This window comes from Aristolochia californica, unplaced genomic scaffold, assembly GCF_029961685.1.
Source record: "Aristolochia californica isolate CCGP_79_NKW_82.1479 unplaced genomic scaffold, dmAriCali1.0.hap1 SCAF_14, whole genome shotgun sequence".
Lineage (NCBI taxonomy): Eukaryota > Viridiplantae > Streptophyta > Magnoliopsida > Piperales > Aristolochiaceae > Aristolochia > Aristolochia californica.
In genome coordinates this window covers 25,944,870-25,970,733 of record NW_027181815.1, presented here as the reverse complement: position 1 = coordinate 25,970,733, position 25,864 = coordinate 25,944,870, and the positions used below count along the sequence as shown (strand labels likewise).

The following is a 25,864-nucleotide window of genomic DNA, read 5'->3' as shown; positions in this document are numbered from 1 at the left end:
ACAGGGTAAGGATGGGATTACAAGGACAATGATCAAGTCACAGTCAGGTTTTGGGTCAGGGATCAGGTTCGGGTTCAGGTTTTAGTATACTTATCCCAACCCGACCGATGCCCAACCCTAGTCAAGAAGGGAAGAATAGAAGAATAAAGAAGATACAGTGTTATCCTCTTATCTCCATAGAAGAGAAGAAACTTAACAATTTATGATTCCACTAAAATTTAATTATATCTATCCAAAATTAAAATGTGACATGAAATTAATATAACCATATAAAAACTATAACAAAAATGTTACATATTTTATTTCAGAATTAACAGAAATATCATCTTCAACTTTGGAGATTACAATGTACTGTTATTAATAATGATATAATTCATGCCCTTTAGCAAGGGAAAATGACAAACTTTCCAGTTCTTTCTCCCACTCCATAACTGCATTCATGGATGGATCGCCCATAACGAGAAATAAACTCTGTAGGAGCTGAAATCCTTAGAAACTAGGCTTCCTGAATGGTGACATTATGATTTCTCTATCGCATTCTCTTCAGTGCAAGTTCGGCTGATCAGTAAGCTGAATTAACATTCTCTGCTCTCTCAGAGCCAACAATAGGTAATCGACAAAATCTAAAAGGAAACACCATGATCATCTGGATGCAAGCCTCTCATCAGACTGAACTCGGAACATGGAGGAATTCTTACAAATGTACAAGACAGCTCTTATCATTGAAGTTTATGATCTTATTCCGTAGACTACAGTTGGTAAAAAATTCAGATAGGAAAGTATGACTTTCTCCATGAAGCACAAACTCTGACATTTGGCTTTGTACACGAGAAGGAAAATTCACAGCACCACAACAACACTCTAATTGAGCATAATATTGAAAAGAAATATACGTTTTGTCTCACATTGAGCTAGCATCTGCTGCTGCTCCTCCCTGTATCTCATCGTATCCACCCGTTTCCTCGTTAAACGAGTACCTGCAAAAATAAAATTACCAATACAAGATGAACAGAATCAGGTATAGTTCAGTTCAACCTGCACATCGGCAAATACTAGCTAGCAGCATGAAAGAGAAAGATATGCAAATAGCCCAGTAGATTACCATTTTCCAGATGCTGCACTGCCATACAATCCTGATGTTGGATCGAAATAATAGCCCATACTGCTGCTGTAGTAGTAGCTGAGATCAAAAGACAGGACATGATGTTTGTTGGAAAACTTGGAAAGCAGCAAAATGAAGATGAGGGACATAATCACATAGTGTTTTCAAAGAGGCAAACTAGATCTCATGTACCAATAGAGCCAATCTATAGTATAAATATAATTTAATTTTAAAACTATAACTTCAATTTAAAAAAACGCTTTTATTTCTGTAGGTAACATATTGGAATAAAATTATTTTCAAAATAAGATTCTTAAGTAGAGATAAAATGATCAGTTCTGGTGTTCTCCAACATGTGTCCTTTAAAATCCATTAAGGGTGACCTGAACACAGCTCTTTTAAGAAAACTACTAGTCCTACTGTTCTTTTAAGAAATCCCCTAAGTTACGACCTTTTTGGAAATCTTTAAAATTAGAACACAGTAAAGAAACAGTCTAACAACATGGATAGTAATTACCCAGATGACTCATCATAGACATAATCAGTTTCCTGATCTTCACCAGTTGCAGCAGATTCTGTGTTTCATGCATAGGTAATTGTCAGGTAATTGGTAATTGGTTTGACCAGGAGAACAATTAAGTTACATGCATAAGTAAATGCCAGGTAACTGGTTTGACCATAAGAACAAGTTACTTTCCAATTTGTGGGTAATTGGAGTTGTACCCACCATTCTTAGAATGATCTGAAGGAAGATTTTCATCATCATCTCCAAACATATCATACGAATCTCCAATGGCATGAGATGAATCATGTGCCGCTTGTAAATTCAATGGAGCAGGACCTGGCGGAAGGTCAGAGACAGGTGAGGATGGACCCTCTTTTGCACGAGCTAAATGTTCATATCCCTCTGAAAATGCAATGAACAGAGTAAAAAGAGAGCACAAAAGGTAGAGAGAGAAGAAGGGGGGTGAAGAGATTTCGTGAAGTACCTGCCTCACGCTCAAATACCTCCTGTTCATCAGAATACACATCTGTACAACAAAAGAGAAATAATTCAATATTCAAGGATCAACTGTTGAAGGACAAAATATGAGTTTACAAGTTTTGAGTCACTGTACAACAAAACATGTTAGATAACCTCCATTGACCAGTGATGTATTACAAACTTCAAAAACAGATATAGCACAAACAGTAGTAATTTAGCTGTTCCACAATATATTAAATCTTAAGCTAAACAAAAAGGGAAAAGAATACAAGAACTTTATTTGCACTTAGTTCTGCAGAGAGTGATACTTAACTGTATTCACCATTCTCCATTAGTTTCACAGAGTCCTCCGTTAGCTGATCAAACATACGCTTTGTTTCTTCAGACATCTTCTCCTTCTTCCCATTTGAAGACCCTTTTAACCTTCTTAGAGCTTGCAAAACCTACAAGTTACAGGCAGATTAAATTCCATATTACTTCACAATAGTTAGTGCTTGTTATTAATAAACACTTTAGAGCATGCACTCATGGTACAATTTCATAGCACGTAGTGTTATAGGAGTGAAAACAGTCCTAATTACAGAGGGAGGGAAAGCCCCAGAACAAGCAAAAACCTAGAGACACCCTCTTAGCCAAGTCAGTTGAAAGGCTGTTAGCTGCTCTGAGCACATGGCTCCACTCCCACCTACCTTATTCTGAAAATTGATCTTGTTAAAATACTGATGCAAGGAAAGTTTAGTAGTCATTTTACCAACTCATGTGGAGGTCATATGGTTCCAATATGTTAGGTTACTTATCTTTAAGTTATGTTTCAAGTCTGGTAGAATTCTGTTATGTACTACACAAGTTATAAGAGATTTTGTACATAGGGGCATTCTTGTCAATATACCTCAAGCCACTTAACTGATGAAATAAAAAGGGGGCTACCTCAAAATATTGAGCGCAATCTCAACTCCTCTCTCTCTCTCTCTCTCTCTCTCTCTTAACTGATGAAATAAAAAGGGGGCTACCTCAAAATATTGAGCGCAATCTCAACTCCTCTCTCTCTCTCTCTCTCTCTCTCTCTCTTCAAGAAAAGAATAAAGAAAAGAAGATCGAGACTGCTCCAGAAAAAGATGAAATTAAAAAGATGATGGATGATTATTTTAGAGAATATCTTAAAGATCAAGGATACGAGAAAAAAGACTCAGACACGTCAAGCAAGACTGGGTCCACAGGAACCCAAACTTTACAATGTTACTCTCAAGATGAAGATGAAGACTATGACTACGACTCTGAAGCCATCTAGAATCTTATCACCTTGGATGGCAAATAAGATAAGATTTTCATTAGAAAAGAGACTGGCTAGAAAAGACTAAAGTAAAGATAACATAGAAAAGAGATTGGTTAGAAAAGACCAAAAAAAGAAAAAAAAAAAAAACCTCTTCCAGGTTTCTCTACCCATAGTTTGCAAGATCCGTGGTTTCAAGACAAGGACAAACAGACTTGCCCATAGTTTGCAAGATTCGTGGTTTCAAGACAAAGACAGGCAGACAAAGACAGACCAAAGTTGACAAAGTGTGCCTCTATTGTACTTTTCCCTGTTTACCTTTGTAAAAGTGTTCATTATTGTATTTTTTCCTTTTTACTTTTGTAAAGATTTAATATCAACCTAACACCTGGAAAGCAAAACTAGGACATATCACTGACGATGGGGCCCAATGAGCACCCGGGTGATTCCTTTTGCCTCCTTGTGTCGGTTAAGTTTTGGCTATAAATAAGCCTTATGTAATGTTCAGAAGATATGAATGAGAGAATCCTTTTGCCCATCACTTGCTTCCATGACTGTAGTCTGCTTTGTTCCGACTCCTTACTGATACTGATCGTTTCCATCTTTCTCTGTAAGTTCTCACTTTCGTTTTCTTTATTCCAGTAGTTCGGGGTCTTCCTTAAGGGACCTCCTAAATTCTTTTTTGTTTGGCTCTGTAACGGTTTCCTCTCACTTCGGAATCATCCTGAGCATGCAGTAAAAGCATTGTGTAACCCTCTGAGGTTTCACGGTCCAGAGTTCCGATTGTTGCCCGCTGTTGTCCATAAGTGACTAAAGGGCTTGTTGTTTCGGAATGTTGAAGGAGCCCGTGACCAAAGCTATAAGCTAGGGAAGCACACACCTCTGCATCTCTTTGGTGTCTGAGACCTGTTGGTGATCTGAGAAAGAGCTAAACAATAAGAAATTTAGGAGTTACCTTACGGAAGTTTGCATCACTTCTTTGTCTATTTTTCGTTGTGTTCTGTTTTCTGACTTATGGTTGTTCTTTTTGTTACCCTTGGAATCATTCTGCTTGCTCTTGTTATCACTGCGCTTATTGTCTGTTAGGCTTCTTCTTGTTTGAAATCTTTTAAGTTTGGGTATATTAGGCTGGAATACCACTGGGTGAGGGCTACGCCCTGACAGCTGCCTTTGCTTATGAGGAACCTCTGTTCCAAAGGACCAAGCGTCGCTCCCGGTTGCTACAACGCCGCCGTACCCTTACATGTATATTTGGTTTGTCTTTTATATATTACATCAGATAGCTAGGCTTTTCCTCAGATATCTACCTTGTTATTACTTATATCTTGGTTTATTATATAGGTGTCTAAGAAAGAACTCTTTGTTTTACTAAAATAGGTTCGTTGAGCTATATATTATTTTTAGGAGTATTAGCATTAAGACTGTTTGAATATTTTGTTTTCTTTCCTGAACAAATAGTTGAACTCTTAGAATCAGATATATAGATTTTTCTTTGTATAATAATTAAAATTATAGAAAAATTATATGATCTTTGTTAATATAGCCCTTGCTATAGTTTTCTGCAATATAATAATCTTTAGTTTTGTCTGTTTTACACTTTCTTTAAATAATTATATAAGGGTTTTTGAAACCCCTAGACCTATAATTATACCCAAAACTCCTAGAAGTCAAATACTAAGAAGAAGACAACCTAGACAAAATCTTAATAGTTCAGATCTGAATACTCCAGATTAGGAAACAAGGAGTACCCCCCAGGAATTGGTATCAGAGCCAAAAGAATCTTGGATCCTTATAAAAAGATAGAATATCTAGATTTAAGAATCCCCTCTAAATTTGAATTTAAATTTATAGGCTCTAGTTCTCTAAAATGTTATTTTAATAGCGAAGAACACAGTTTACACGGTACTAACCCATACCTGAACAGTATAATAGACCTAATAATCAGTTTAGGAAGTTCCCTTCAAGATAAATTAATAGATTTAGACTTTATCCTAACCAGAATACAGGACGAAGTAAAAATCCTCAAGGGAAAAACAGAAAGGTTGGCTGAAAATTTAGATTATTTAAAAAAGGAACCCAACAAAATATAGATAAAGAAATAGATCTTATCACCCAAAAGTTAAAAGCAGTTAAAATAGACCAACCAAAAACAACCCAACCTAAAAGACAATGGCAGTTTCACGGAGAAGTGAAGAATCAATCTCAGAAATAGGAAGCTCCTTTAGAAACCTGAACATATTGGAAAGACTTACGGATAGAAGAAGTGTAGATCAGAGGGATATCCAGCTAGATGATATCATAGATGTTGATCAAGATATTACTGTATTTAGTAATAACCAGCTAAACTTACTAAATCCCAGGCAGTTATATAGAACAGGACCTCTAAATTTTCAGACCGGATTATTTAGACATTATAGAGAACTTCCGATAAGCTGTGTAGGACAAGATTTTGTTAATGTTAATTTCATTGCAGAACAAGCCTTTAAAGAAATAAAAAAGATTTATTCCCTAATCCACCTAGGACTAATAGTAATAGGCATAAAAGGCCTAGGCAGAAAACATTTAGGCACTAAAACCTTACTAAGTATTTATGACGATAGATGGGCAGACCCTAAAAAAGCTATGTTAGGGATAACAGAAGTAGACATGAACCAGAATGGAGGAATATTTTACTGTTCCCCTGACTTCCTTCTTGGTTTACAAGATTTCAGAAAATACATTAAGATAGGAATTCAGACTAAAGGATATGATTCCTTTGTTGGGAACAATTTACTATTATGTGTAAGATTTTTAGGCAGATGTACTAGTTCCAGTACCACTAAATTTAAAATAAAAATTGATGATGTGGTAAATTTAATAGGTAATAAAGGAATAAAGTTACTAAAACCTATAAAATATTCTCTAGAAGACTTAGCAGCAGGATTAGATTGGAACCTTAAGTTCAGAGAAGAAAAAGTAATTAGTCCAGAAGAAAGTATAATGTATACAGACACAAAAGGAAATATCAATATCAGATTTAACAGTTATGAACAAAAGAATACAGAAGAATTAGAATCAATTTCAAGTGATAATTACGAGTTAGTAAATATTGAAGCAGAAACTGATGAGATAATATACCCTAAAGAACTAGGATTACAATTAGCTGAAAGAGAACTCCTTCATTTAGAAGAAGATTTAATTAAAAATAAACAAATAAAAGAAGAAGAATATTTAAATTATGATAATGAGCTAAATATCAGAATAGGAACTATGCCTTTGGAACCCAAAGAAGAAGAAACATTAAGTATAAAAGAACATATAGGACATTTGCAATTAGTTCTTACTACATTTATCATAGAAGGTATTATTATTAGCAAAACAAAGATAGAACTTTTTAAAGAATATATAAAATTCTTAGGTGTCAACATAGGACAAGGCCAGATTGAATTACAAGATCACATTTCAAAGAAAATTTTAGAAATGCCAGATGACCTTTCAGACACAAAACAACTACAAAGATTCCTTGGCTTAGTTAATTATGCAAGACCTTTTTTGAAAGATATAGGAAAAATGATAGGACCACTATATGGTAAAACGTCTCCTAATGGGCAAAATTTTTTTAACCAAGAAGATAAAAATTTAGTTAAAAAAGTTAAAGAAAAAGTAAAAACCTTATCTAAACTACAGATGCCTTTAGATTCTGATTATATTATTATAGAAACAGATGGAAGCAATCTAGGATGGGAAGGAGTCCTTATTGCCAAACCCCACCAATATAGTGACAAAGAGGAAGAAAGAATTTGTAGTTATGCTAGCGGAAAATTCAAAGAAAAAGGAAATATGAGTAGTATAGATTCAGAAATCCTAGCGGTCATTTATTCATTAGAAGCTTTCAGATTATTTATTATTAATAAATCAGAATTTACTCTAAGAACAGATTGCGAAGCCATAGTAAAATATTTTCAAAGGAGTAAGGAAAATAAAATAAGTAGAAGAAGGTGGTTAAATTTAGTTGATATTATTACCGGTAATGGATACCGAATAGTTTTTGAACATATAAAAGGTAAAAATAACAGTCTTGCTGATACTTTAAGTAGAAGATTTTTTGATACAAAACTTATTTCTTGACAGATGGATTTTCCTGATCGCCCTTCCAGACCTTCGTCCTCAAGATTTAACAATTATGGACAAGAAATTTTATGTTTTGGTAATCAAAAGTTAGTAGTCTTTCCTAAGTCCAATATTACTTTTAAGACCTTGCCCACAGTATCAGTTACTAGAGAAGAACAATGTCTTTTAGACAATTTATGGTTAGCCTACCAAAGAATTCCTAAAGATCAAAAGTATTTTTTAGCCAGTCTTAATGGTCTCTCAGAATACTTCACTCAGAAAAAGAAAAGTTTCAATTTCTATGTCGTTTTCCAAGGTCGTACTCCAGGAGTTTTTCATTCCTGGACAGAAGTAGTCGAAAGTATCCAGAATTTCCCAAGACCTATCTATAAAGGTTTTAATAATTTGCAAGAAGTCTTAGAAGCAGCAAAACTGACCATAGGTACTAATTACTATATTGCTCCTTCCTTAAGACATATGAGAGAAGACCAAGTGTCTTATGGCGTCGCCAAAGACAACAAAAGAATTATATTTTGTGAACATTGCGATACTTTAGCCAAGACAATCCAGAGACTAATGAAAAAAGAAGACTTCTGGAAGAGAAAAATGATTTTCAAAAAGAATATATCAAGACTCTAGAAGAAGAGAATAGACAATGGAAAGCCAAGGCAACAGGTACTTTATGTACCCAGACCCCTACTAGTGAAGGGTTTTCACTAGCTAGTCCGGCTCAAACGGCAGCCGGTAAAGACACATCAAGTTCGTTGATGGCTGGGCATTTGCCAAAAATGCCACAAGAAAAGAATAAAGAAAAGAAGATCGAGACTGCTCCAGAAAAATATGAAATTAAAAAGATGATGGATGATTATTTTAGAGAATATCTTAAAGATCAAGGATACGAGAAAAAAGACTCAGACACATCAAGCAAGACTGGGTCCACAGGAACCCAAACTTTACAATGTTACTCTCAAGATGAAGATGAAGACTATGACTACGACTCTGAAGCCATCCAGAATCTTATCACCTTGGATGGCAAATAAGATAAGATTTTCATTAGAAAAGAGACTGGCTAGAAAAGACTAAAGTAAAGATAACATAGAAAAGAGATAAGATAGAAAAGAGACAGGTTAGAAAAGACAAAAAAAAAAAAAAAACCTCTTCCAGGTTTCTCTACCCATAGTTTGCAAGATCCGTGGTTTCAAGACAAGGACAAACAGACTTGCCCATAGTTTGCAAGATTCGTGGTTTCAAGACAAAGACAGGCAGACAAAGACAGACCAAAGTTGACAAAGTGTGCCTCTATTGTACTTTTCCCTGTTTACCTTTGTAAAAGTGTTCATTATTGTATTTTTTCCTTTTTACTTTTGTAAAGATTTAATATCAACCTAACACCTGGAAAGCAAAACTAGGACATATCACTGACAATGGGGCCCAATGAGCACCCGGGTGATTCCTTTTGCCTCCTTGTGTCGGTTAAGTTTTGGCTATAAATAAGCCTTATGTAATGTTCAGAAGATATGAATGAGAGAATCCTTTTGCCCATCACTTGCTTCCATGACTTTAGTCTGCTTTGTTCCGACTCCTTACTGATACTGATCGTTTCCATCTTTCTCTGTAAGTTCTCACTTTCGTTTTCTTTATTCCAGTAGTTCGGGGTCTTCCTTAAGGGACCTCCTAAATTCTTTTTTGTTTGGCTCTGTAACGGTTTCCTCTCACTTCGGAATCATCATGAGCATGCAAGTCTTTTCTAACCAGTCTCTTTTCTATCTTACCTCTTTTCTATGTTATCTTTACTTTAGTCTTTTCTAGCCAGTCTCTTTTCTAATGAAAATCTTATCTTATTTGCCATCCAAGGTGATAAGATCTCTCTCTCTCTCTCTCTTCTAAATCTATCCAAGTTTCTAATTTTTTCTCATATTAGAGCAGTAGAAGATGTTCTTTTTTTTTTTTTTTTTTTTGTCTTTTCTAACCAATCTCTTTTCTATCTTATCTTTACTTTAGTCTTTTCTAGCCAGTCTCTTTTCTAATGAAAATCTTATCTTATTTGCCATCCAAGGTGATAAGATTCTGGATGGCTTCAGAGTCGTAGTCATAGTCTTCATCTTCATCTTGAGAGTAACATTGTAAAGTTTGGGTTCCTGTGGACCCAGTCTTGCTTGACGTGTCTGAGTCTTTTTTCTCGTATCCTTGATCTTTAAGATATTCTCTAAAATAATCATCCATCATCTTTTTAATTTCATCTTTTTCTGGAGTAGTCTCGATCTTCTTTTCTTTATTCTTTTCTTGTGGCATTTTTGGCAAATGCCCAGCCATCAACGGACTTGATGTGTCTTTACCGGCTGTCGTTTGAGCCGGACTAGCTAGTGAAAACTCTTCACTAGTAGGGGTCTGGGTACAGAAAGTACCTGTTGCCTTGGCTTTCCATTGTCTATTCTCTTCTTCTAGAGTCTTGATATATTCTTTTTGAAAGTCATTTTTCTCTTCCAGAAGTCTTCTTTTTTCATTAAGTCTCTGGATTGTCTTGGCTAAAGTTTCGCAATGATCACAAAATATAATTCTTTTGTTGTCTTTGGCGACACCATAAGACACTTGGTCTTCTCTCATATGTCTTAAGGAAGGAGCAATATAGTAATTAGTACCTATGGTCAGTTTTGCTACTTCTAAGGCTTCTTGCAAATTATTAAAACCTTTATAGATAGGTCTTTGGAAATTCTGGATACTTTCGACTACTTCTATCCAGGAATGAAAAACTCCTGGAGTACGACCTCGGAAAACGACATAGAAATTGAAACTTTTCTTTTTCTGAGTGAAGTATTCTGAGAGACCATTAAGACTGGCTAAAAAATACTTTTGATCTTTAGGAATTCTTTGGTAGGCTAACCATAAATTGTCTAAAAGACATTGTTCTTCTTTAGTAACTGATACTGTGGGCAAGGTCTTAAAAGTAATATTGGACTTAGGAAAGACTACTAACTTTTGATTACCAAAACATAAAATTTCTTGTCCATAATTGTTAAATCTTGAGGACGAAGGTCTGGAAGGGCGATCAGGAAAATCCATCTGTCAAGAAATAAGTTTTGTATCAAAAAATCTTCTACTTAAAGTATCAGCAAGACTGTTATTTTTACCTTTTATATGTTCAAAAACTATTCGGTATCCATTACCGGTAATAATATCAACTAAATTTAACCACCTTCTTCTACTTATTTTATTTTCCTTACTCCTTTGAAAATATTTTACTATGGCTTCGCAATCTGTTCTTAGAGTAAATTCTGATTTATTAATAATAAATAATCTGAAAGCTTCTAATGAATAAATGACCGCTAGGATTTCTGAATCTATACTACTCATATTTCCTTTTTCTTTGAATTTTCCGCTAGCATAACTACAAATTCTTTCTTCCTCTTTGTCACTATATTGGTGGGGTTTAGCAATAAGGACTCTCCCCATCCTAGATTGCTTCCATCTGTTTCTATAATAATATAATCAGAATCTAAAGGCATCTGTAGTTTAGATAAGGTTTTTACTTTTTCTTTAACTTTTTTAACTAAATTTTTATCTTCTTGGTTAAAAAACTTTTGCCCATTAGGAGACGTTTTACCATATAGTGGTCCTATCATTTTTCCTATATCTTTCAAAAATGGTCTTGCATAATTAACTAAGCCAAGGAATCTTTGTAGTTGTTTTGTGTCTGAAAGGTCATCTGGCATTTCTAAAATTTTCTTTGAAATGTGATCTTGTAATTCAATCTGGCCTTGTCCTATGTTGACACCTAAGAATTTTATATATTCTTTAAAAAGTTCTATCTTTGTTTTGCTAATAATAATACCTTCTTGCATAAATGTAGCAAGAACTAATTGCAAATGTCCTATATGTTCTTCTATTGTTTTACTAAAGACTAATATATCATCTATATAGACTAAGACGAAGGTATCATATTTTTTAAATAGATTATCCATTTTCCTTTGGAATATAGAGGGTGCATTTTTAAGTCCAAATGGCATTACGAGCCATTCATAGTGTCCCTCTGGGCAGGTGAAAGCTGTCCATTCGATACTGTCTGGGTGCATTTTTACTTGCCAAAATCCAGACTTACAATCAAACTTACTGAAAATCTTTTTATCCTGAATTCTATTAATTAGTTGGGTTTTGTCTGGGATATTATAACTATCCGTTACAGTGTTGTCATTTAGTCTTTTATAATTAATTACCATTCTAGATTTACCTCTTTTTTGTTCACTATGTTTTCTAACTATGAAGGCTGCAGATCTGTGGAGACTTATAGATTTTCTTATAATTCCTAATTTTAATAACTCAGAAATATGTTGTTTGAAATCTTCTTTATCTAAATTTGTAGCTTCTATATTGGCTGTTTTAACAATGTAACTGGGATTTAATAATTCTAATCTACATTGGATATGGTTATTTTCCCAATGTTTAAGTGGATTTTCTCCAAAATATTCTAATTGGTCTAACTTATCTATAATTTGTTGTAAATGTTGTTTATCATTATGATGAATATTGATAATTTCTAAATAAAGTTTTTCTGTGTCTAAGAAGGAATAATCTAAATCTATCATTCTTTCTATCCGATCGTCAAAATCTTCATTATCTTCCATTATTTCTTCTGGATACGCTTGAGGACTAGGTAATGGTTGAATGTATGGTTCTGGTTGGGCTGTTACTTGGACTAATCCAGTATGTCGTACTTCTTCTTCTAGGGTTTGAGTCTTTTGAATAGGGACTTCAATGAGTTCTAGGTCTTCATAACAAAGAAGTTTATTATCTAATTTTACAAGGTTGGTTTCTAATTGTTGTTCTAAAGCGTGAATTGTGGCTTGGTTTGGTGTTTTTTGGCAACTTCCTAAAATTGGACATTGACAACTACTGCTGGCTTCTGAGGGGCCACCACGCTCCGTTGAAGAAGAAAGGGTAGGAGAATAAACAGTTTGGACAGGAACGGTACTAGAATTCTTATGGAATTGGAGGAAGTCCCGGGAGATGGTTAAAGAGCCATTATTATGAAGAATAAAGTTGAGGCCTAATATAAAATCGACTTTAAGCTTAAGATCACGGACCCAGGTTAAAGGTAAGGGATAAGAGCCTAAAAAGGTGGAACAATTGGTAAAAAACTGGATCTTTCCATCATCAAAAATAAGTGGTATAGGGGTTGTACGTCCCATCTACCTGTTGGCTAAAGACTTGCTTACTAGTATGTTTGAGATATTTGCGGGGAACTAATCTGCGATGAATAATGCATTTGGTGCAACCAGAATCAACTAAAGCATCTAAGACGAGGGAATATTTATCTGGAAAAGTGATCTTGGCTCTGACTAAGATACTAGAGAAAGATTTATCTGGATTACATACCAAGGAAGTTTCAGGGAAAGATGGTTCTGGGTCATCTAGGCCGACTGTTATACCGTCGTAAGAGTCTTTTTCAAGAGTATCTAGGCGATGTTTAAGGAGGGAGATCTCAGCTTCACAATTGTCTATTTTTCTAGCCATGATTTCTAATTTAATATTATAGATCTTGGTATGAGGTGGGTGTTATGCGGGAGTGATGCCTAGTTGTTTGAGGCATGGGAGACAAGCTTCTAAGAAACAAAGAGAGCATTTGGCTCGTTGCTTTTTACTTGGATACCAGGAACACTTAAAACATGGATTACTGTCTAGGCCGGTATTCCACAACCATGTATGGGAGCAGGCAAGAGTGGTATCCATTAAGTCAATATTCTCGTCTAGATCTAGATCTAAGATAAGATCATCTTCTGAGTCAGAAGTATCAAAGGGAACATTTGGGATGCTGACTATGCTATAGATAGATTCTGTGTTGGACAGATATTCATCAACTTCTATAAGATCTTGTTGTACATTTTCTACTAAGGTGGATCTTATGGAATTAATATTCTGTCTTTTTGGACAGGTGTTTGCTAAATGTTCTGTTTGGCCACAAATATAGCAGGTGAGCTTATTCTTATAAGTTCGTTTGGGATTAAATCGTCTGACATGTCTATCTTTATTTAAGTATGGTTTTCTACTTTTGGATCTTCTAATAAAGTATCCTTTTCTGACGAACCTTTTGGGTTTCCTAGATTTTTGTCTAGAATCTTTGAATCCATAAGCTTGTATAGTGTATATCTGTTTACAAAATCCAAAGTCATCTCCTTTTAGTTGCCTCTGGATTTGAATATCTGTACATTTTTCTTGTAGCACTGTCATGATAAACTTAGTTCTCTGCCCTATGGAGTATACAGAAGTAGGGTTAGTGTTTTCTATATTTTGCTATTTCTCGTATATCTCTTTTCCTAAGGCTCCAGGTAATTTTCTAAAGAGTTTAATTCCTAAGTCTTTGTTAAATGCATTCCCTGAAATGCAAGTATAATAAAAATAATCTTGTAGGAATTTTTTAACATATTTGTAATTATGTAAGCTAAGTTGTTCTAGATAGATTACTGCATCTTTCTGTAGTGTGATGGAACCTAAATTAGGGTCATCCCCTGTTACTAATTGGAAAACCTTATTCACAAAGTTATAAGGATTTGATCCTAGGCTCATTAATTGTCCAAATTCTTCTGGGTTATACCTTTTATAGCTTTCCCATAAGGCTTTAACACTTTCTCCTAAAAATGTTTCTAAATACCTATACATTTCTTCTACATCTTGGGAAGAAAAATTCTGGATGTAATCTGATACTACTTGGTTTTTCCATAAGTCTAAAACAGTAGTCCATTCTTGGGGATCATGGGCTGACAGATTAAGAATTTTTCCCTTTCCCTTCTCTTGGAAAGTAATAGGTCTTTCAGTTTCTTTTCTTTTTCCCTTTGGATGTATCTTTTTATCAAAGTGGACTGGTTCGGTATAAGGTAATCTAGGCATGTTGCCGGAATAACAAACTTCTCTGGGTGGTTGCCTGGGATAGGTAGAATAGCTTCCTGGATTGTTTACAGAACTTTCTTCGTCCATATATTCTTTTATACTTGATGTTTCTTCTTCTTTGGGTTCCAAAGGCATAGTTCCTATTCTGATATTTAGCTCATTATCATAATTTAAATATTCTTCTTCTTTTATTTGTTTATTTTTAATTAAATCTTCTTCTAAATGAAGGAGTTCTCTTTCGGCTAATTGTAATCCTAGTTCTTTAGGGTATATTATCTCATCAGTTTCTGCTTCAATATTTACTAACTCATAATTATCACTTGAAATTGATTCTAATTCTTCTGTATTCTTTTGTTCATAACTGTTAAATCTGATATTGATATTTCCTTTTGTGTCTGTATACATTATACTTTCTTCTGGACTAATTACTTTTTCTTCTCTGAACTTAAGGTTCCAATCTAATCCTGCTAAGTCTTCTAGAGAATATTTTATAGGTTTTAGTAACTTTATTCCTTTATTACCTATTAAATTTACCACATCATCAATTTTTATTTTAAATTTAGTGGTACTGGAACTAGTACATCTGCCTAAAAATCTTATACATAATAGTAAATTGTTCCCAACAAAGGAATCATATCCTTTAGTCTGAATTCCTATCTTAATGTATTTTCTGAAATCTTGTAAACCAAGAAGGAAGTCAGGGGAACAGTAAAATATTCCTCCATTCTGGTTCATGTCTACTTCTGTTATCCCTAACATAGCTTTTTTAGGGTCTGCCCATCTATTGTCATAAATACTTAGTAAGGTTTTAGTGCCTAAATGTTTTCTGCCTAGGCCTTTTATGCCTATTACTATTAGTCCTAGGTGGATTAGGGAATAAATCTTTTTCATTTCTTTAAAGGCTTGTTCTGCAATTAAATTAACATTAACAGAATCTTGTCCTACACAGCTTATCTGAAGTTCTCTATAATGTCTAAATAATCCGGTCTGAAAATTTAGAGGTCCTGTTCTATATAACTGCCTGGGATTTAGTAAGTTTAGCTGGTTATTACTAAATACAGTAATATCTTGATCAACATCTATGATATCATCTAGCTGGATATCCCTCTGATCTACACTTCTTCTATCCGTAAGTCTTTCCAATATGTTCAGGTTTCTAAAGGAGCTTCCTATTTCTGAGATTGATTCTTCACTTCTCTGTGAAACTGCCATTGTCTTTTAGGTTGGGTTGTTTTTGGTTGGTCTATTTTAACTACTTTTAACTTTTGGGTGATAAGATCTATTTCTTTATCTATATTTTGTTGGGTTCCTTTTTTAAATAATCTAAATTTTCAGCCAACCTTTCTGTTTTTCCCTTGAGGATTTTTACTTCGTCCTGTATTCTGGTTAGGATAAAGTCTAAATCTATTAATTTATCTTGAAGGGAACTTCCTAAACTGATTATTAGGTCTATTATACTGTTCAGGTATGGGTTAGTACCGTGTAAACTGTGTTCTTCGCTATTAAAATGACATTTTAGAGAACTAGAGCCTATAAATTTAAATTCAAATTTAGAGGGGATTCTTAAATCTAGATATTCTATCTTTTTATAAGGATCCAGGATTCTTTTGGATATCTCTCTCTCTCTCTCTCTCTCTCTCTCTCTCTCTCTTCTAAATCTATCCAAGTTTCTCATTTTTTCTTGTATTAGAGCAGTAGAAGATGTTCTTGGGGCAGCTTTTCTACAGATCTTAGCTTCACCTTCCTAATTGATCAACCCTATTGAAGGTTTTTTTCATCAATTTCTGGACTAGAAGGTTAAAGATCAGATTTTTCTTCTTTTTCTTCCTGCCATGACCACTTAGTTGATTGTTTTTTTTCAGTAAAAGCATTTTTTTATTAGCGAAAAAAGGAGCAGGAAACAAGAGAAAACTAGGGGAGCTCTCCCCTTACAATCAGGGATTGGAGGAGGGCTCCATTTTTAGCAAGAGAATCAACAAATGAGTTTGCTGATTCTCGAGGTGTGGTCCAAAAACATTGGATCTGGGTACTAATATCAACAATGCTGTGGAGAACGTTCCAATGCCACCAAGGAGGTGAGAAAGTGAGGAGCACCAGTTGCTGACAACCATAGAGTCACCCTCAATGATGAGAGGGCCACTGAGATGGCGATGAAAAGGAGAAGGCCATGGTAGAGTGCTGATAGCTCAGCTTCCGTAAAGCCCACAATCCCCAAGGGCCACGAATAGGTGAGTAAAGTTCAACCATCCGCATCTCAAAAACACCACCAAAGTCGGCGATGCCTGGGCATCCCCTAGCGGAACCATTCTTTGTTTGTGCTGAAAAGAAAGACTAGTATTGTTATATTAGTAGTGTATGTTGATGATATCATATCATCTAGGAGTGACTAAGAATTGAGGAAGTAAAAGCACATCTGGCCACACACTTCCAAATTAAAGATTTAGGGTAGTTGAAATATCTTTGGGTATTGAAGTAGCTCAAAGCAAAAAGGGTGTTGTTCTCTGTCGAATGAAGTTTGTTGTAAATAAGTTGCAGGAGTATGGGTTCTTGGGAGCTAAGCCAGTGGACGCCTAGTTGGGAAATTAATTTATGTAACAGTTACTAGGCCAGATATATCCTATGCAGTAGTAGTGAGCCAATTCATGGAAAACCCAAAATAGGCACATTTAAAAGCGGGTCAAAGAATTTTGAAATATTTGAAAGTTGCTCCAAGGAAAGGCCTACTGAATACGCAGAATGAGAAGGTTGATATATTGGGATATTCAAATGCAGAGTATGCTGGGTGTAAAACCGACAACAGATCTACTACTAGTTACTACTGTTTTCTTGGAGGTAACCTAGTGAATTGGAAAAGCAAGAAACAAGCCATAGTGGCTCGATCTAGTGCTGAGGCAGAGTACAAAGCGATGGCTCATAAAGTTAGTGAAATTTTGTGGGTAAAGTTTGTCCTTGTTGTGTTTGGGTTTCCTGCTCCTGAACTATGGTTATGAAATGTGATAATCAAGCTTACATATTCATAGCAAATAACCAATATTTCATGAATGGACGAAGCATATAGAAGTAGACAGTCATTTCATTAGAGATGTTGTCATGCAAGGGAAAGTGGCCAGCCCCTTATGTGAAGTCCTTAGAACAATTTGGAGATAAGTTCATCGAAAGGCGTGAACACCTTGCATTTTGTGACAAGCTGGGACTATTAGATATTTATTATCCAGCTTGATGGAGTGTGTTAAAACACTGATCTAATGTTAATTTGGTATTTTACCCAACTCAAGTGGAGGTCATATAGTTCCAGTACATTAGATTACTTACCTTTATGTTATGTTTCAAGTCTGGTAGAATTTTGTTATGTATTAAACAGGTTATAAGAGATTTTTTACAGAGGGGCATTCGTGTCCTTATATCTCAAGCCACTTAAAGTGAAATAAAAAGGGAGTGGGCTCGAATTTCGAAACAAATCTTAAATGCGGGACCTTGCTGCTTCTATCCAATTTCCTTCTCTGCTCAAATTCTTTTCTCTCTCTTCTAAATCTCTCCAAGTTTCTTATTTGTCAAGATCTGGTTTCATCAAACAAGTACCTAGACTCCAAAGCCGGAGCCAAACCTATGGACATTCAGGAAATAACATCAGCCAAATCACTTTCTATGATTATTAGCACATAAAAAGTCTAAGAATAACCTTCCATGCCAGTAAGAAAGGCTGTATTCGGCCTCCTTACAGTCACATACACTGGCTGGATCCGAGAAAGCTAGAAGGGTGGAACCAGATCTTAATGGCTCCCCCAATACCAGCTGGCCATCAAAATTAATTTTTAATCAACCATGAGAGGAGGAGAGGGGTGGTAGCTAGTCATGGAATGACAGCTTGAGAAGGATGTTCTCTAACTCTAGGATTGTTTTCCATTGTCATAAATGCACTTGGTAGTGGAGGCATACACTGAAGACAAGTTGCCCATAGAAGGAAGGAGTGTATCATGACTTGTCTAGGGGCAAAGAAACATTATCAAAGTATTTAACAACCAAAAACACCAACAGCATGAAAAAGATTGTTTGATAATCTGTGATGTAATTTAAAATAGGTCTCAATGAGTAAAAATCCCACTTGTCATATGATAAGATAGATTACCATACAAAACCCAAACAATAAATAGAGATTCAAATGATTTTTTTTTTTTTTTGAAAAGAAGATTCAAATGATATCACAACTTAGATAAAGGTTTGAATACAATTCAAGATACTTAAGCAATGAAACATACTTCCAACAAGCATAGATAGTTACCGTCTCTCCAGGCTGAAGCAGATCAGCAATACGCCTCTTTATCCTTCCAATGTCTTGTGACGAAAGTTCTTCAACTTCTTTTTGAACTTCATTTATTTGGTTCACATTTCTTCCAGCAATCCTTGGATCAGTATCAAGGCTATCCAGCCATGCGTCCTAGAAAAAAACATGTTAGACACTTTTATGCAGTCTGGATGTTTAGGGATTCCCAAATGTCATACAAACCTTTGCCTCCTTCTCAACAACATATTCAACAAAATTTCCTGCTGCATCAAAGTATCCCTCTTCTCTTTCTTGCTCCAGATTGAAAGGCTCCATTAACATACCATCATCTTCAAAGTTACCCCAAACCTGTTAAAATGACCTTATGCTATCACCCATTTACTGTCTCATTGCTAAGTCACAATTCTGCTGAAACAGTAAAATGCAAAGAGCCAAAAGAAAAATATGTAAACCTAAAGAAGAAAGGGAAGTTGCAAAATATGTCAAAATGTCTGTCATACAATGAATATAGAATCAAACACAACAGTTTAAGACACAAATCATGCATACAGTAAAATCACTTAAAGTGTTAGTTAACATGTGTCAGGGTGGGTAGCACCAGCCAGTTGGATCATTGGCTGAGAAATCAACCTAGAGATTAACTAGGAATTGGAACTAAGACAAAAGAGGAACTCATATGGTTCAAAATAAAACCCATGGTATAAATCACTCTTAAATGGAATGCAGTCATTGCAAGTCCACATAGGTAATAACCCATTCTATTTTTTTTATGATAGGTTGGTTTACTAGTCGGACAATAGTATTACCAAACATGAGTTTTCAATGGGATACCTTTAAAGCTGACGCATGATGTGCTGCAGAAGGGAGCAAATTGGATGAATAACTAAGGTTTTAGACACAAGAGGAAATGCATCCAGTGATATCTGGGAATCTCAGAAGGCTTGTTAAAGGTATGGAAAATTAGCCAACAGAGATGAAGATAGGCTTTTGAGCTCTGTATACATTGGATAAGATGTCAACAACTTCTAATCCTGTTTATCAGTCAAATCCGTATGAAGTGTCACCATCAAACATGCGTATTCCTACATCCTTGATAGAGTGACATCTAGCTGTAGCGGAAATTAGCTTGCAAAAAGTATTTAAAAATACGAAAAGCGAGACACGGATAAAGTGGAACAGAATGTTGAAACCTCGTAAGTAACTTCAGCAGATGAAATGTCTCCAGTGCTATCCTTGCTCTTCTCAACTAATAGCTCTTCAGTCATCTTGCTTCGCCGTATAGCCCGCTCTTTAGCAGCGACGTGAGGATCCGCCAACTTGGGCACACCTCCCTCTTCTGTGGCCTCCACTGAAACTTCATCCTCTTTTTTTTGCTTTTTCCCCTTTGGAAATCTCGCTCTCTTTTGCCTGATAAAACTCGACAAGATTATCCTCATGAAAGTCAAACAAGGTCAAACAAAATCAACCATAATAAGAATCATTGGAAGAAGCTCATACAGAAAACCCTATAAGACTTAAAAAATCCAAGAAAGGGAAAGTTCCTGACACCGAAGAAAATTCAGAATTACACAACCAAAAGAAAAAAAATCGCTCTAAAAACCCTTGATATTGACAGTGAGTTTAGAAAAGGAGAAAGGGATACGTGGGAGCTTTGGTAGCTTCTTCATCATCAGACAGCGGACGTTTGAATCGCTCTCGCGTGGAGTCCGCCATTAATCACCTGAAGCAGCGTCTGAGACGATGCCGACAGCAAAGAGCTTCCGTGAGGGCGGGTTTAGGAACACGGATAACATTCACTGTAATTTCTAAATAGGGCTTAATAGTTATTTCGAAATTGGGACTTAAGTTTTCGCTATTTTAAAATAAGTTCGGTGGGTCACACGTGTACAACATTTTTAATCATGTGGTAGTGAATTGTGATACTCTCACTACAATCTTACCATTATGTTACAAAAGTTGACCCTTCAGTGGTCCAAGTCAGTTGATCAGGTTGAATTAAACCTCGTTCTAGGTTCGACCATAGGGTGCATTGAAGTGATATCATATATTGTTGTAATTTATTTTTTAATTTAAAAAAAAGAACTGAAGTGATATCATATATTGTTGTAGTTTTTTTTAATTAAAAAAAATCTAAAGGAGTCCTTCCCTCTTTCTTCTTTCTACTATTAAGAGAATACCTTCAATAAGCTAATACGGAGGATAAGGACCCTTTCCTGCTGGTTCAAAAGAAGGGGAAAGACAAGGAAGAAATCTCGAGCTCTTTGTTGAGGTTAGATGCGGGAGAGGAAGGGACATTGACTACCCTTGTCGTCCCCTTTGTTCTACTCCCTACCCTTCTTATCCCCTCGTTTTTTTGTTCACTCATAAACCTCAACTAGGGGTTAAGTTCCTTGAACACAACTCAAATAGCCAGTTGAGTTTGCCATTGATGACATTGATGGTAACAGATAAGATAATAAAAAATATTTTAATAGATAAAATTGTTGATTTTATATTGAAGAGAAAAATATGGTGCATGTCCCTTTCTTGGTTGGTCATTAGTAGCTAGATAATAGTTAAAATGATAATTTTTAAATAGGACCTCTTTAAAATGTTACTATTGTTAATATTTTTATTTTATTTTTTTTAATAAAATTTGAAAGCCCACCATTTTACATGGAGAAGAAGGGGATCTTTTTCCTACCCCTTCTGTTTTTTAATGAGATTCTATTACTAGAGAGAGGACAGCCTTTTCCATTTTGATCACCAAACCCTTTCCATTCTGATAAAAGGTGGAGGATCCCTTCTTAGCTCTCTCAAAATAGAGAGGTTTAAGCACCATGACTTCCTGGTGATAGAAATGGGGCTAGAGTCAAAGAGTTTGAATGAAATTTCCACTAAGAGAAATATAAGAAGGTTACTCAATTCAAGTTACATAAATAAGAAGCCTAATCAGTTTTGATATCTTCAATATTTCTAGTAAACATGATTTGTCAGTCGGTTATGAGTGCTCTAACTAGAGGTTGGTCCATTGGCGTGTTTGGGCCTTGGAATTTATCGAGGATTTATATCTAAAACACATGTTAAATGTGAAAGCCTTCCTATAGTTAGAATTTATATGTTGGTTTGTTGAGCCCTTGGATATATAGGACTTGAATTAATGTTTACTTAGTATTCAGCTGGACATGAGCACCATGGAGTATTGTCTATATAGTTGAAGGTTTGGCAAGGGACGAAAATTTTATTGTTGATAGGGTTTTGTCGACCAACTTTTTTATCTACGTTGATGTCCACACTATTAGGAATTAGACGCCCTAATTCAATATTAATGAGAGCAATAATAATCATAGAAGAAGAAATAGTTAAACACGAAAACACAAGATTTATACAGGTTCGCCTTGAGGTGAGATTACGTCCTGTCTTCTACCGCTGCAATAATGCACTATAAAGATGAAGTAGTTTATAAGAAAAATAACCTTTCTCACCCACAACACAGGATCCTCGATGATGACCCTAATAGTGGCGCCCCCAAATATAAAGAGAAAACTAGGGCAACCAAAATACAAGTGTAAAATCCCCAAATTACCCTTAATGAAATAGCAATCAATACATCGTGGACCTTTCGGGGGCTCCCCGACCCCATTCCAACCCCCACAACGACCTTATCGTGAAGGTCGATCCGCGTACTGACTCTACGTAAGGCGTTAATTAGGCTCTACAACTTAACACACACATGAGGTCGGTCTTGAGCAAGGATAAGTTTGCTTGCAGGTGGATGAGGTATGAACTTGCGTCCTCAATGGTCCCAACAATAAACAGCCTTAAAGGTAGTCAATCCTCTTATGAGTGATACACATTGTTATGGCAACACTTCAGCATGAACAAATTTGACCCACTATTAGGATCATAAAAAAACACATGTACTACACATTTTTTATATTTAAGGACCTCTAATTATGCATTCATTTGCAAATGGCAAACAATGCTCCTATCTAATCTAGTAAGATGCTAGAAATTGAAAGATCACATTAATTAAGGATAAATCCTTTCTAATCTAATAAGATCTTATCTTATCAAGAGGAGGCAAGTATGGTTTCTCTTTGACTAGGAATTTTTTATATTTTTTCCCTCATACCCCACGCCCCTTGTTTCTTGGAAGTGGTGCCACCTCCACTTTCTATTTTGTCTTAGTGCCTCCTTCTCTTTCTATTTGTGTGTTGGTGTCTCCTTCTCTTTCTATTTTTCTTCTTCATCTCTTCTTATTCTATACTTCTCTTATTATCTTGGTTCTTTGGGGGTAATTGTGAGTTTCTATTAGTAGATGTCAACACATACTCTTTGAAGTCAACTATTAGCTCCATCATGATTCGTTTTTCTCTAGAGTCCTACGAGCTACAAAATTCAGCGCATCATCAAGGAGAATTGAACACTTGCCAAAATTATTTGATGCCAAAAATCCTAGTTAAAAATTCTTTAATAAAGTGATGGTTGGAGGTTGAAGAAAACCGATCCAATCAAATTTAGTTGTTTGGCTCGGGTTTGTTAAATTAGTATTTGTCTCACTACAATCTAGTCGCTTCATAATTGGTTGGACCACGGGTCATTATGTAAGTTCAATAAAATTATTATTTTGGTTTCAAGGGGAGATTGCACAAAGTGATTTGGGAGGGATCTCTTCTTTAGTGTTGGCTTGCTTGTCTACATCTATCTTTTGTGTCATCAAATCCAAAAAATTCAGCACATCCCCTAGAAATTCCCTTGAGGTCACAGTTGGCCCAACTTGTTTTTTAGGTTTTATGGTTCTATCTTTACTGACCCCCTAGAATTTTTTGATAAGATGGCCACCCTCATTATTTTATTGATTTAATCAACAACTCCATATTATTTTCTTTAAATTTACAAACCCGATTTTGAAGTAGTGCTACATAGTTGCCTCCTTCTATCTCAAGTTTTTTGAGTCATTTTTTGAAGTATGAGTGTTGCATAGTTGCTTCCTTCCATTTACTGTATTATTGTTAGTATATTTGTTTTCCTTTAGTATTTTTCAAATTTTCATCTTTTTTATCACTTCGGAGCAACGCGTATAGACCCATTACCAACACAGAACAAGAGTGTGCACAACATCCAACTTGTGTCAAGTCTTTTATTCTTCATCCAATAGGTGATTTTTAGTCTACCAAAATAGGGTTACAATAAGTTTGCCATTGCATTCTTTAGGGTCACGCTTAACCGCAAGCACTGAATGGATGAGTGGAGATCTTCCTTTCCCCTTCCTAATTACCAAGAACTTCATTACCACTGGTGGCAAAGAAAAACTCTACCATCCTACCCAAAAACAACTCAACGACTGCTAGTCTACAAAAAGTTGGCAGAGCTTTAGCCATTGGATCGCATCCATCCTACCTAAGCAGTCCCCTTTTCCTTGTTCGTTGTTGAGTTAGGAGACCCAATGAGCACTCAACCTCGTTGGGATGGATGCGAAATTTGTTATTGTGGCCCCATCTATGAGGTTTAGGCTATGGGCTCATCTCCTTAGGGAGGAACATGTCGAGTAGGCCGCACTAAACATATTGAACACCGAGACTACTATCGTAGCGTCAAGGCTGGGGTCAGCAAAGGAAAGGCAGCTAAGGGAAGGCCAAGCTATTTAAAAAGAAAAGTTGGTTATGTCAGCAAGGGAGGTCTATTCTATTGAGAAGGCTTGGGTACCAATTGTAGATGTCAATCTGAGGTCCTAAAACTCTAGAATTCTGCTAACACGTTATGGGGGAAATTACGAATACAATTAACCCATTTCATCGTCAAATAGCTACAATAGTTTTTTTTATTAGCAATGCAATAGTTCTTTGGTTGGGTAGAGGAGCAACTTTTTGTGAACTTCAACTACTGAGCTTTTCTCCAAAAGAATAATCTCGCCCACCCCTTCCTACTCTCACCCCACATATGTTTCAAGTAAATTCTAATTCTCACGGAACCAAGCTTTTGCATTCTATGAGGCGACTAGGACTATTGGAACTAGACTAATTCATATCTTTCGAACTATAGATTCATCCTTTTAAGCATAAAGGTCCACAAAAATCTTGTGAGGAACTAAGCTAAAAGGACTATTAAAGAAAGAAGATACGACCAATAGGGAAAGCCCTATCAAGCCACTCTCTTGAGAGACCATATTTCTATGTGTAGCCATAATGACCTTAGTGGAGTCTTAGACAAGACTTGAGTTTGGAGTGCTGACCACATCGAGGAACATGCCCTGAAGTGAAGGACATGAATAAGCGGAATAAATGTGTTTCTATTTTTTGGCCTTGCACTGACCATCCAATGGACCATGGATTAAACAGTCACTGCCTGAAAGGACTATGTTTCTATTTTTTTTAGTCTTTCCTTCTCTCTTCTACTTCTTCTATCCTCTTCTTCTCCTAACCCTAGGCTTTCTAATGATTAAACCCTATAATCTAGCATGGTATCAAAGATGGGATTCTCTCTAAAGTAAAATTGCTCAAAAGTGTTGAAGTAGGCAAATGAGGCAAAATTCCAGCCATTGGAGGGGGTAAAGAGATGGTTCTTTTTTTATTTTTTTTTAATTTCAGCAAGGACCTACATCGAATAAGTGGTTCAAATCCCTTAGTTTCTGTCTTAAATCATTGAAAGTCATGTCAATATCAATCTAAGATAAGTCTTAATTTCAGTTTTCCTCCAATGTCAAAATCGAGTTATTTTGCTTCAAAACCATGGCTGAAATTTATTTATTTTAACTCCCCATTGCTACCTTGTTTTGGCTAATTTTCTATGTCATAAGTTCATGTTTAGGAATTTGAAAAATCCTCTTAATTCCTATCTTGAAACTTCCCTTGTTGCTAATTTAATTCCATCAAACCCTAAGTTTTGGAAGCGTTTTTAGAAAGTAGTCTCTTGTTTATGTTGTTCAAGATTACTTTCTTAACCAATAACTTTGATTCAAATTATTCAGCCTAATTATCATTATTTCGAGGCTGGTTGGCCATAAGGCTGGTCATGCTTGTCTTCCTAGTATTGGCCTTATATACTGTAGTTTGATGTTGTTTCATGAATTCCATCTAAACGTTTGGTTTTTGTTTGGCTAATTGAAAAAAGGTTAATCCTTTGCTTCAAGGGTTAGTCAAAGGTGTTATTTTGTGTCCTCTCTAAAGGATGACTCCTGTGTTTTTTGTTTACAATGACAAAATTTCAAGCAACTCATCTTTCTCCTCAAGTTATGTTGATTTTAGCAAACATGACCCTTTGATAGAAAGTTCAACA

The 25,864-nt window shown here is 35.6% G+C and overlaps 1 protein-coding gene across 1 annotated transcript; it reads right to left on the bottom strand.

The window, feature by feature from the left end:
- Window positions 1-333: 333 nt before the first annotated feature.
- On the bottom strand, window positions 334-20,369 carry LOC137950403 (uncharacterized). Its single transcript, XM_068796849.1, has 10 exons — window positions 20,250-20,369; window positions 19,798-20,014; window positions 18,830-18,955; window positions 18,605-18,760; window positions 2,401-2,530; window positions 2,092-2,133; window positions 1,830-2,009; window positions 1,620-1,677; window positions 1,103-1,180; window positions 334-977 (listed from the first exon to the last, which is right to left on the bottom strand). The coding sequence occupies exons 1-10, from the start codon at window positions 20,318-20,320 to the stop codon at window positions 902-904; spliced, it is 1,134 nt and encodes a 377-aa protein (XP_068652950.1). The 5' UTR covers window positions 20,321-20,369; the 3' UTR covers window positions 334-901.
- Between the last annotated feature and the right edge of the window lie 5,495 nt (window positions 20,370-25,864).